Source organism: Herpailurus yagouaroundi, unplaced genomic scaffold, assembly GCF_014898765.1.
Source record: "Herpailurus yagouaroundi ecotype Mexico unplaced genomic scaffold, PumYag 140, whole genome shotgun sequence".
In the NCBI taxonomy this organism is placed as follows: Eukaryota; Metazoa; Chordata; class Mammalia; order Carnivora; family Felidae; genus Herpailurus; species Herpailurus yagouaroundi.
Genome location: NW_024412395.1, coordinates 95,136,342 through 95,148,961, shown reverse-complemented (window position 1 = coordinate 95,148,961; position 12,620 = coordinate 95,136,342). Strand labels below are relative to the sequence as shown.

The following is a 12,620-nucleotide window of genomic DNA, read 5'->3' as shown; positions in this document are numbered from 1 at the left end:
AAACCCCTAGTTTCTCTACCCCTTGCAGAGCTCAGGGCACACAGTCATGTGTTGTCCCCTTCTGGGCTGGTGTGTCAAGCCTGGGGATCCCTTGGGCTGCTTGGAGGACAGCCTGGGTCAGGTGGAGGGAGGGCCTGGCTGAGGGTGGCTTCTCGTCAACAGCCAGGTCCAGCAGGGCCTGGGCTTCACCGTTACTGCTTCACTGGGGTGGTGGCTGGGGCAGGGGTTGCCCACTGAGGAGGCATCAGCCCCCTCTTTGGTGATCCAGGGCTTGTGCCCAGACACCCTCATGCCTGAGGGAGAGCCTCCCCCTAGTCCCCTCTGTGGGCCCCTTGGGTTGGGAACTGGAGCCAAGATTGAGGTATGAGCTCCAAGAAAAACGTGTCCCGACTAGAAAAAAAAGAACACACTGCGCCTCTGATAAAGGGCCCTGCTAATTGTCAGCGTAGTGGTTTTGGCTGCCCTGGCTGGGGGGGGGGGGTTGTTATCTCAGGGAAGGGAGAAATGCAGCCCTCCCTCCCCAGTCCCTCTGTCTGGAGGCCCAAGTTGCCACCCCCCGCCTCCATCCGAGAGGAAGATGAGGATGATGTGGGAGCCAAAACATAAGAGACTCTTAAAAACTGAGAACAAACTGAGAGTTGATGGGGGGGGAGGGAGGGGAGAGTGGGTGAGGGGCATTGAGGAGGGCACCTGTCGGGATGAGCACTGGGTGTTGTATGGAAACCAATTTGACAATAAATTTCGTCTTAAAAAAAACCAAACAAACAATAGCTCACCCATACAGGGTGCTTTCGCCCCTCAAGGCTTCCTTGGGAAGAGCTGGCAGGGGCCCTTCGCCAGCCTGCTTCCCACATGCTGAGGGGACCCCAGACTGCCGTTTTTGGTGAGATGCCCTGGTGCTGGGGAGAACCTCCTTTCTTAGAGGTCTTAAACGTGTTTTTAAAAAAATTTAAAACAAATCTTAGCCTACTGTAGAACATAGAGCAAAGAAAAAAAATCCTTATTACCTCAACCCATTGTTGTGAAAAATTCTGGTGCACTGACCTCCAGTCTTCTGCGTATTTTTCTACAGAACTGAAAAATTGTGATATACATTTCGTTTTTGCCTCCTGCGGCACCCCCTCTACCAAGCATTATTGCCTGAACGTTTTCCCATGTTATTGCGCAGGCTTCCAGTGGCCTCTCAAGCTGGAGATTGCCATTGTGTTGAGTTGAGGGAAGGGGTGTCTAGTGTGGAGGTGGGACCATTGGAATGATCTCAGGAGGCCCTGGTTTTCTATGGGGATGAAAGATGCTAACCTTGCCCTTTCTCTGTTCCTCCCACAGGTGGCTGCCCCCTGCATTCCTCCATCCAACCATGAACTGGTGGTGAGTGACAGTCCCTTCCCTACCCTGCTGGTCTCTCCTCCTCTTTCCCCAGCTCCTTGGTTACAGCTTACTTTAGACCTAAGCATGCTGTAAGCCCCCGAGGGTGCTGGGCAATTCGGGGAGGAGGAGGAGGGGGACCCTTCCCAAGGCTGAAGCCGGACTGGGAGGAAATGAGTCATGAGGTCCCTTCTGATGAGATGCAGGGCCTCCTATTTCAATTTGAGACTTAAGTCCTTGGAAAAACCCATAAAAGGGCATCTTGCATGCCTTCGAGGCCTGGCCAGGTGCCTATTGTTCTGGGGCTTCCAGGACCAGGGGGTGGCATCTCCTTCTACCTGCCTGGTCCCGGGTCAGGTACCCTTCGGCTGGAGGAAGGAGAACGGGAGGCATGACCCACAGAGTTCACCTGCTTGGGCAGGTGCTCACACTCAGGTGGCCTGTTCCACCTCCAAGCTGGAACTGACTCTGCTTTTCTGCTCCGTCTCCCTGTCTCCTGCCCTTCCCTCCCCTATCAGGCTTCCAGAGAAGTATGGATGGGCAGGACTCATGAGTTGTGGGCTGGGGAGAGGGGCCTATTCCAGACTGATCCCAGCTGGGCTGATTTGGAACATTGGGAACTTTTCTTCCCTACCCTCTCAGTGCCTTCGCACCCTGTGAAGGCCTCCTGCTCCCCAGCCCAGTGCTGGAGGCAGGCAGGGCCCTGGAGGCTGGAGGGGGAGGGGTCTGCCCCACACGGGGCATGCGTGTGCATGCGGGGTGTGTCACGGAGGGCCCCGGTGGGCACAGTCAGATTTGCTGGTGCGGAGGAGCCTGTGGTGACCCTGGTGTGGGTGGGGGCCGGGGGAGGGAGCAGGGGTGTCCCTGAGGCCCAGGCTGTTCCAGGTATCTCCATGCTCGCTCAGCCTGCATACTGCAATCTCCGTCAGGCCACCTGGTCTCTTCTTTCCCTCCAACACCCATTGGCCGAGTGACCGTGGACCAGTCCCCCCCCCCCCTTTCTGGACCCCAGTTTCCCTTTCTGTCAAAGAGAGGGGTTGCTCTAGATGCTCCCCAGGCCTTCTCAGTGCTGAGAAGTGTCCCCTCCACTGAGGGTCATTGATGGAACGAAATCAAGTTTGTGGAAGTGCCTGTGCCTCAGACACCTCGGACCCTCGGCGGCGCCCCTGCCCTCTGCACCCCAGGCCCAGGCCCTCGCAAGTTGTTTCCCTTCTGTGCAGCGGCCGCCCCTTCCCCTCTGGCCTCCCCTGGCTCGAGCCCTCCTGGGCCTCAGCTCTGCCCAGCTGTGCCGCTCCAGATGTGGAGTGTTATTCGCGCAGGGCCCAGTCGCACGTCATCTGACAACAGTGGGGGTGGGGTGCCGCGGGGAGGTGGTGGTGAGGAGGCCAGAGTGCGGGCCTGGTCTGCAGCCGCCAGCGAGAAGTCTCTCTGGGATTGCTGAGGGTCACCGTGGCGGGCCGAGAGCAGGGAGGAGGAACATAAGTCTCATCATTTCAACCCAACTGCCACCACCTTGCCTCTGAGAACAGAATGTCCTTGGCTGGTCTTGGACAGCTGGGGGGTCCGAGCTTTAGGGATCTTGGGGCAGAAGCCAGATTCCTGGCCATTTGGAGTCTTGTGAGCTTTGTTTATGTCAGGGTCAGGGGTTGGGACAAAAGGGAATAGGTTGGCACTCCAGCTGGAAGGATGTCAGATACCAGAAGGAACTCCTACCTGTCTTCCGTCAGGGTGATGTGCCCCACCTGTGCAGGAGACTCTGCCCTTCCTGGAGGCCGGGTCAGCCACCTGGTGGCGAAGCCGTTGTGACACCAGCTTGTGCCCACAGAGGGCCCCCACCTGAGTCAGAACATCCCCGCCCCCTGCCCCAGCACTGGTGAAGAGTGAGGGGTTAGACTACCCCCTTTGGATCCTGGCTCCCCAGTCTGTGGTATGCGATCTTGAACACACTGCTTAACTTCTCTGGACCTCAGTTTCCCCTCTGCAGATTGGGATTTGGTAATAGCAGCCACCGCATGAGATTGTTAAGAGAATAAAAGGAGCAAATGAATGTATTTAATTCATCTGGATTCAGGGCCCTCCAGCAGCTGCCCACTTGATTTGCGTAAAAGTCCAGTTTCTTGCATTGGCCTGTGCGTGGTCTATGTGACGGGTTTCCTTTCTGACCTTGCCTCCTTCTAGAAGCTCTCTCTTTCACTGACTCTGCTTCAGGTACCTTGTCTTCTCGCTGCCCCTTGAACGTAGCAGGCACGATGCTGCTTCAGGGCTGTAGAGCCTGCAAGGCTCTTTCCCTCCCTCGGATCTTCCCACAAGTGTGAGATTTCTCTTCCCCCCGCAACCCTGTCTCCCCTCCCTGCTTTCCGTGTCCCTCCACGTATCGCCGTCTGGTACACTGTGTGTCTTACAAGGTCCCCCTCATACCAGCATGTAAGCTCTGTGTCAACAAGGGATTTTTACTGTTGTGTCCATTGCTGTGTCCCCACTGTCTGGCACATAGTAGGTGCTCAGTATGTGCTCACTGGGTGGCTGGAAGGAAGGCTTGCAGCCGGGGGCCTGGTGCAGATTAGGTGCTCAGTAAGCAGGGCTGCTGTCGCTCCTATTCCCTGGCTTGCTGATGGGTGGGTATTAGGGGGGCTGAGCTCCAGCCGGAATCTCTCCTGCTGTCCCCAGAGAGTGGGAAAGTGGCCCAGGGGAAAGCCGGGAGAAAGTTTGGCTTCCCCCTGAGGGCACTCAGCACCTTTTCCTCAAGGCAGGCAAGGCAAGTGCTTTGAGCAGGTTCACAAGAGGGAGGAAAGGGTGGGATGTATTTTTTCCTTTCTTTTCCATTTGCTGCCTCTCCTTCAGCCTCGGCAGAGCTGGTCTCTGGTCTTCCTGCCCCCTTCCCTCGTGCCCCACACCGTGTGTGTCTGCCCGTGGTGTTTTCTCCATGTCTCAGTTGGGCCCCAGCGCTCCCTCTGGCCTTCTCACCCATCCTGCTTAGATCTTACCCCCCTGGGATCGGGGGCCCGCATCCTGGGCACAGGATTTCTGCCCAGCCTCTGCCTGCCAGACACATTTTCCAGCCTGTGCCAGGCCAGCCAGGGCAAAGTGGCTTAATCTTCAACCCGTGTTTTCATCTTACTCAACAGATGTTGCCCAAGGCCTTGGGCAGCAGGGTCCTAGGGTCACCTCCCTCCTGTGGGGTCTCTCGGTGGGGGCAGGATGCAGAGGGGAGAGAGGGCTTGTTTGCCACGGACACTCCTGATCCTTGGAAGTTGCTGAAGCCGCTTTCTCAACTTCTGACAAATAAGGGTCAAAAGGAATTTCCCGAGGGTGGTGGCCAAGTGGAGTGGCCACCGAGGTCTGCCAGATGGTGAGCCCTTGTGCACACACAGCCTGGCACCCAGGAGGCCTGGGCTGGCCAAAGATGGGTGTGCGCTGCTTCTCCTCACACAGACCAGCCCCCTGGCAGGTGCTCCAAAGGGCCTCATGGAATGAATTGGAGGTCCGGTGCGGGGTCTGTGCGGGGGGAGAAGGAAGGGGTGAATGGGGCAATTGGAATCCCAGGCTGGCTTCACCCATAATAGCAATCAGAGCAGTAGTTCAAAGTTAACCCTCGTATGGGACTTTCCATTTGCCAAATATTGTTCTGAAAGCTTTGCAAAAATAAACTCATTTATTCTTCATGACAACACAGCAAGAGGGATGCTGTTATTATCCCCGTGTTACAGATGAGGAACTGAGGCCTAAGGCCACAGAGCTATTCAGAGGGGGGAGCTGGAATTTTAACTCAGTAGTCAGCACCACAGTGCACCCTCCACTCCTGTCAGTAATGACAGACAGCATTCCCTTGCATGGCACCTGTGGGTTTCAAAGCCCTTCCCCTGACATTGGGCTATTTGGAACCCACAGTGAATTGTGTGGAAGTCTGGGCACTTCCAGACAAGTGTGAGACCAGCCTGGGTGGACGGGAGGAACACATTGTGCAGAGGAACAATCTGGGGATCAGAAAGGCTAGGTGACTTGTTCATGGTCACACAGCAGTGCCTGTGGGGGAGAGGGGATGGGTCAGGAGTGTGGTTTTATTTTTTAAAGTTTATTTATGTATTTTGAGAGAGAGCCTGTGAGCAGGGGAGGGGCAGAGAGAGAGAGAGAGAGAGAGAATCCCAAGCAGGCTCTGAGCTGTCAGCACAGAGCCTGACTTGGGGCTTGAACCCACGCACCATGAGATTATGAGCTGAACTGAAATCAAGAGTCAGACACCCAACCGACTGAGCCACTCAGGTGCCCCTGGAGTGGGGTTTTTGATTCCTGGTTCTGCTTTCTCCCCAGGATACCCTAGATGCTTTCTGCTGATGTAAACACTTAATGCAACCAGGTGGACTTTTCTGGGATTCCCTTCCCTTCCCTTGCCTCCCCCCTTCCCTTCCCTCCCTTCCCCTCCCCCCTTCTTTTATTTATATGGCGTCAATGCTGTGAAGTTGATACACAATGTTACATTAGTTTCAGGTGTTGGGATTTCATTTTCTTTTCTTTTCTTTTTAAATTTTTTTAACGTTTATTTTTGAGACAGAGAGAGACAGAGCATGAACAGGGGAGGGTCAGAGAGAGGGAGACACAGAATCTGAAACAGGCTCCAGGCTCTGAGCTGTCAGCACAGAGCCCGACGCGGGGCTTGAACTCACGGACCCTGAGATCATGACCTGAGCTGAAGTCGGACGCTTAACCGACTGAGCCACCCAGGCGCCCCTGGGATTTCATTTTCTAAACAGCACCAACCACCAGTCTACCTACGTAGCCTGTTTGCCAAAGGATCCGAGATTTAAAGGAGGGTCTGTCCTTCCATCTCTCTGTCCATCCATCCTACCAACAGACATTTCCCGAGCACCCACCTTGTGCCAGGTGCCGTTTTAAGGCTGGGGCTGTAAAGTTCTTTTCTGCCACAGTGCCAGGCCTTCTAGAAGGTGGATGGGGTTGGGTGGCATGGAGTCACAGGAATGAGAGGGCTTTAACACTGTTTGGTCCAGTGAGGCCCTGAAAAAATATTTTTTGACTTTTTTTTTTCTTTATTGTGGTAAAACACACGGAGCGTAAGAGTCACCGTCTTCACCGTTTTTGAGCGCAGGCAGTGGTGTTAAGTGAGTATTCCACTCCTGTACAACCATCACCCGTCTGTCTCCGGAACTCTTGTCGTCTTGTAAAACAAAACTCTACCCATCAAACAGAACGCCCCCTCCGCTTCCCCCGTCCCTGCCAATCACCATTCTGCTTTGTATCTCTGTGATTTGACCGCTCAAGTGACTCATGTCAGCGGAATCATGTAATACGTGTCCTTTTGTGACTGACTTGTTTCACCTCGCAGGATGTCCTCAAGGCCGTGCTGTGCTGGCAGAATGTCCTTCCTTTTCAAGGCTGAATAATGTTCCATCGTACGTGCGTCACATTTTGCTTACCCATTCCCCCGTCGGACATCTGAGCTTCCTCCGTGTTTCCATGTTTTAACATTCATTATTGCGAATAATGCTGTTTTCTTGATAGCAGCCATCCTCGTGGGCGTGAGGTGGTGGCCCTGAGATTTTCAGATGGCTTCCCCAAGGGGCGGATCTGAGGGAAGAAGGCACCATGCCGCCTCACAGAAGAGGAGAGGATGTGATGTTAATCGGTTCCGGAGAAGTGTGCGGAACCCTCAGCCCCCTTGCTGCCGTCTTGCCCTCCGTTAAGGAGAGTGGCTAGGAGTCACTTCAGTTTGGACGCCAGTCTCTTGATGAAATTTCATCTTGTAGCACTGTGTGCCATGAGTGACCATCTTGGGAGATTCTAGAAAACAGAGCAATGTCAGAAGAACCCCATAGAGCCTTGGTTTTTAAAGGAGAGCGCAAACTCAGGACATTGCATTCCAAGGAAGATTCCCAGAGTGGTGAGGGAGGCTGAAGATCTCAATTTGTGCAAAAGGGCTGTGCGGTCTGGAGAGGGGAAGATATGGATGGAGTGGGTGCGGAATGGGAGTAAGAACGTGAGGAAGGACAGATCGGCTTGTTTTCTGTTGCTCTCCGGAGTAGAACCTAGTAGGTGGAGGTTATTAGAAAGAGGAGGAGACTTGGATGTGAAGAGGAGCTTTCTAACACCTCAAATGGCCCAGCAGGGCCATCGGGGAGAGTCTCTGTCTATTGCTGGAACCCATACTCACTGATACCTGTTAGGTATGAGGCTGGTGCTGATGGCAGGTCCCTGCTCTGGGGAGTGCCTGGTGGCAGTCCTGGTGGAGGTCCTGCCCTTAGACTGGGCTGTGAAGGGACATGGTTCCTGGAGGCCAAGGCATCCACTAATGTGCTGACCACCACCCCTGGGACCTCCACTGGGAGGGGCCAAAGTCAGGCCTTTGCCCTCAGGAGCCCTGCCCTCTGGAGCCACGTTTAGTGGGGGCGGGAGGAGAGAGAGATTTATCAGGTGGAAATGAATTAGTGCCCGCCTGGGGGCAGGGGTCTGACCAGAGGTACTTGGGAGCCAGGGAAAGAAGCAGTCAGGTTGTGCTGTGGTAGTTGAGGAAGTCTGTCTCCTATTCCAGGTCCAGTTTAAGATGTGAACAAATGGAAGAGAGGTGGGAAGGAGGAGGGAGAGCTGAGACAGAGAGGGGGTAGGGCCTTGGTGTGAGTTACCGTTGGGAGCCAGGGCAAATCCAGGGTAAATATTTTTGGCCAGTCTGCCCTTGCTGGGTGGGGTTGAGGGGGAGGGGAAGTGGGGCCAGACAATCCTGTCTCATTTTGGTTGGTGGCCCTGGCTGGGCATGCTGGTGGAACTGGTTGAGTGCAGGAATGGAGGCAGAGTGAACCCAGCATGTGTGGCCAGATGAGGGAGGAGTTCACAAGCTGGGCAGGGGAACTTGAACTTGATGAGCCAAGCAGTAGGGCCGTTATGGGTCCGTGAGTGGGGAAGTGACCCAAAGCTGGATCTGAGTCTGCTGCCAGCTGTGGGGTGTGGCTGGGTGGCGAGGGGGCTGCGGGAGGAGGGCTGGGTGGCCGGCGGCTGGCACAGGTGCTTGGCGGGGGGGCAGAGAGGATTTCGACAAGAGTGGCCAGAGGGGCAGGGACGAAGGGCCGAGCGGACTCCCAGCGCCCTGGCTGAGGGGAGAATAGCATCCAGGGTGGAGCAGGGGGTAGGAGGTGTGTTGGGGGGGAGTACTCCCCCCTGGCCTGGCCAGGTGTGTGCATGCCACCCCTGCCCTTGCCCCCTCTCAGCCAGGAGCTGTGCTCTGGGTCCCTCGGGGTGAACTGGGGCCGGCCCGAGGACAGGAGTGGGCTTGCCCGGGCCCCTCCCTGGGGGGTGCGGGGAAAATCAGGCATCACATTCCATTTAATCACACCCAGCCTGTTCTCTTTCTCTGGTGGCCTAGGCCTGCCCAGGAGAGGATGTCGCCCCTGGAGTGACTTCACTCAAACACTTCGGGGGGAACCAGGCTGCTGGCCTCCCTCCTACCCTGGCCGGGCCTAGCCCTGCTTGTTCCACACCCTGTCTCCAGCCCCCTGCGCCCGGTGCTGATGCCCAGCCCCAGTGGCTCCCCGTTCCCAGGATGGCCGTAATTAACACGAAGGGTGGGGGGCAAACACAGGCTTTGAGGCGAAGACCTGCGCTCACGTAGAGCTGGCCAGCCTCCCTGGACGCTCAGTTTCTGCATCTGCCAGCAGGGTTCCAGAGAGCCTCTGCTGCCTCAGCTCGTTTTGTCCTGTGTGATGGTCCCGCTGCCACCCCTGGGGCTGTGGGGTCTGTAAAGTGCCATCCCGGCCACGCCCCCTCTAAGTGCCCAGGAAATGGCGCCTCTCTGCTCTTCCTTATGCTGCCAGCCCCTCCTTTCATCTGCTTAGGGTTCCATTTCTGGAACGGAGCAAGTGAGCCCGGAATAACCTGCCGTGGGTCCTGGGGCTGAGGACGCCCCAGCCCCCCGGCTGGCCCTACCTGCCAGCTCCCACCTGTTCTCCCCACTCCTGAAAGGCAGCACTGCCTGTGACCTCACAGCCCGTTGCCATGGCAGTAGATGTGATGTCATGGGGTCTTTTGGGCCTGAAAAACTGCCCGGATTCCAGGCCTCCCAGGGGGCAAGAGTGGGGAGGGCTGAAGGGGTGGAAGGGAGGAGGGTGTGAGGAATTTCTGGACAGAATGTTCCTCCGGAGGCTGAGTCTGCATTCTGCGCCAGACCCCTCCCCCCAGCCCTGGGCTTGGGCATCCACCCGCCTCCCCCCATTGGCCCTTGCCTTGCCTTTTCCTTCCTCCACGACAGCAGCCCACAGATACATTTTTTCCCCAGCCCACCCTCCCTGCAGGCCACCAATATGTACCGCACAAACCCCTGGGCAGCATCCTGGCCACCCAGCCCCTCGGGCCCACACAGTCGGGGTGGGTATGCATGCATGGAGGGGGGCGTGCCTGTGTCTTTTTTTGGAAAAAAAAAAAAAAAAAAAAAAAACCTTGAGGAAAGGATGTGCAGTTTCCCTTATCCGCCCTGTGGTTCACAACCCCTCACATTCAGGAAGTTCTCTCTGATGTCTGATCTCAGTGTCTTCTACTGCAGCCCATTTCCTCCTCTTCCTATGGCAGTGCATTGGAGGAGTCTCTTCCTCCTGAGGGTCTGAGACAATTAGTCGTTAAGTCACAGAAAGCTTGTTCCCAACAGGAGGGCAGTTGATTGAGAGGAACTCTCAGTGAGTGAAGATCATTGCCAGGGAGGGGAGCTAGAACCTGAGAGACAGTGAGGGAGCCTGGTTCGAATCCCAGCCCTCCTCCCTACTAGCTGTGCTGCGTTGGGCAACTTACTGAATCTCCTGGACCTTCTGTCTCAACTGTAAAGTGGGGTCCTGCTTACCTCACAGGGTGGTGATGCGGATTGACGATCGTGAAAGTCAAGAACCTGATATGACGCCCAGATCATTAGCACTCAATGAACAATTACTGTTATTGTGCTGATGTTATGAAAAGGCATCCCCAGACGAGGGCCAGGAAGAGGTAAGGCAGGTGAGGCACCCATGGTGGAAAATGTGAGAAGGCGTGTTGCTCTCAGGGTCGTGTGGGTGCACGTTAAACTGCCTGAGAGTGAATGCCTCCTTACATTTTCTGCCCTAAGCACCTCACCCTAGTCCCTGCCTCGCTGCGGACTTAGAGTTTGGGACCCTAGAGCAGGGTGATCTGTGAAGAGCAAGGCTTGGCCATCAAGTGGCACCAGGTCCAAACCCTGCCACCCGCTTGGCGTTGTCCTGGCTGGGGGCAAGGAGGATTCCTGAAGACCCCTGGCAGGGCTGTGAGTTGACCGCCCTCAGCTTCGGAAAGCCTGGGGTCCTTAGATCTAGGTTTTGTGCTGGGATTGGGTAGGGGTGGGGCTAGATGAGGGGTGCCCTCCCTGTCTGGGCTTCATCTGCTATATCCTTCTGCAGCTGAGCCTCAGGGGGAAGGTAGGGGAGAGCCTTCCTGCTAATGCGTCCTGCAGGTTGGCTAGAGATTGGGGTGAGGGTCAGCAAGGTGAGCTCAGCGGTGGGGTCTAGAGACCTGGGTGCCAACCCCAGTATTGCCGTGGACCTTCCCGCGAGAGGCTGGGGGACTCAGACCTCTCTGCACCTCAGTTTCCCCATCTGTGAAACAGGGAGGGAGGGAGGAGATGGTGTCTGAGGTCCTTGTCAGAGCTGGTGTTCTGAGGAGTGGTGTGCAAGGATGGTGTGTGTGTGTGTGTGTGTGTGTGTGTGTGTGTGTGTGTGTAAGAAGGTCTTGGCCCAAATCCAAGCAAAGATGGAGGTCAGAGAGCTCGGCTCCAGGAGGTCTGGGGGCACCAGCCTCACGGTCAGGGGTGAGCATGGTCAGGGGGCCAGGGAAGATAGTGAAGGGCTCTCGTGGTTAACTCACTCAGTCGCTATTTGCTGAGGGCCTACAGTGCACCAGGCCCCGCCCCAGGCTCTGGGGGCTATGGGGACTTACTTTGTAGTGGGGCAGGAAAACCCTAAATGAGATAAGCAAGTAAAATACATAGTGTGTTGGAGAGCAAGGGGTTCGAAGAAGAAAACTAAACCAGGGCACGGGGAAAAAGAATGTTTGAGTGGGTGTGTATCCACGTCCCGAAGGTGGGCTGACAGCCCAGGCAGAGTGGGTCGCTGTGGCCATCGGAGCTCTGGGTCGGCCAACTCAGGGCCCACAGGTTGGGGTGCTCTGGGGGCTTCCCTACAGCACAGTCAAGGGGCTGGGGCAGGGGCAGCCTCAGGGAGACCGTGACCTTGTGCTCCCTGTCCCTTGCCTTTTTCATTCCCAGAAGCTCCAGGGCTGGCGGTGCCTGGGGAACAGAGAAGCAGGACTTCAAACCTGGGAGGACTGGGATGCAAGACAGAGGGGTGGGGAGCTCAGTGTGCATGCTGGGCTGTATTTGCAAACACCGCAGGGTAACACTGGGTGTCTAGCTCGGGAGGGGTTTTTGGAAATTTTTATCTTCTCAGAAGCATGTCGACCACTAAGTCGAAGGCGTCTGATGGCTGACCCTGTGGCCGCCCTCCAGCTGGCCTGGGGAAGGGGTGGGGGCTGAGGGGCTGGTGCTCAGAGGATCGCTGGCCAGGAGGGAAGTTTCTCTTGCAGTGCTGAGGCCTGTGGTTTCTAATATTGACTCGTCTCCCTGGGGAGGGGTGGAGCAGGAGGGTCAAGGCGGGGTAGGGTGGGCCTTGGGAGTGTGCAGGGTGGAGACGGTAAATAACAGCTAACCTTTATTGAGAGCTTCCAAGTGCCAGGCCCTATTCTAAGTGCTTAATGTGCTCCGTCTCATTTGGTGCTCACAAAATAGCGCTCCGCAGCCCTGTTGAGGAGCAAGGACAAAGTGACCTGCTCGCGGTCACAAGTTAGTAGCAGAGAGAGTCAGGACGGGGCCCTGGCTGCTAACGCTGTTAGCTTAGACCTGTGGTTTTCAAAGTGGCATCCCCATGCCTGGAAACCTTTGAGAGATGCACGTTCTTGGGTTCTACCATAGGGCCACTGGATTAGACCCTCTGGGCAGGGCCCAGCCACCTGTATGTCCATAGCCCTCCAGGGGATTCTGAGATCCTCCCCTCCTCCCCTCCCCGCTGCCCGCCCAGTTCACAACCTGTTCTGCCCAGAGTCAGGCCTCTCAGGAGGCTTTACCCAGAGCAGGACGAGGGCCTCTTAAGGGCCTGTAATGAGCCTGGGGCAGGTACTTGGTCCCCACCTTTTCTGTCCTACCCGATTTCTGTCCTTTCTGATCCCGGGGGGGGGGGGGGGGGGGGGGGGGGGGGGGGGGGGGGGGG

The 12,620-nt window shown here is 56.3% G+C and overlaps 1 protein-coding gene across 5 annotated transcripts in view; it reads left to right on the top strand.

The window, feature by feature from the left end:
• The window catches only part of TNS1 (tensin 1), a 193,953-nt gene that overhangs the window by 81,267 nt on the left and 100,066 nt on the right, over nucleotides 1-12,620 (top strand). For all 5 annotated transcript variants that reach the window (XM_040476201.1, XM_040476200.1, XM_040476199.1 and 2 more), the window contains one exon: nucleotides 1,327-1,368. In XM_040476201.1, the coding sequence (XP_040332135.1) occupies nucleotides 1,327-1,368 (42 nt within the window). The remainder of the gene's footprint in view (nucleotides 1-1,326; nucleotides 1,369-12,620) is intronic.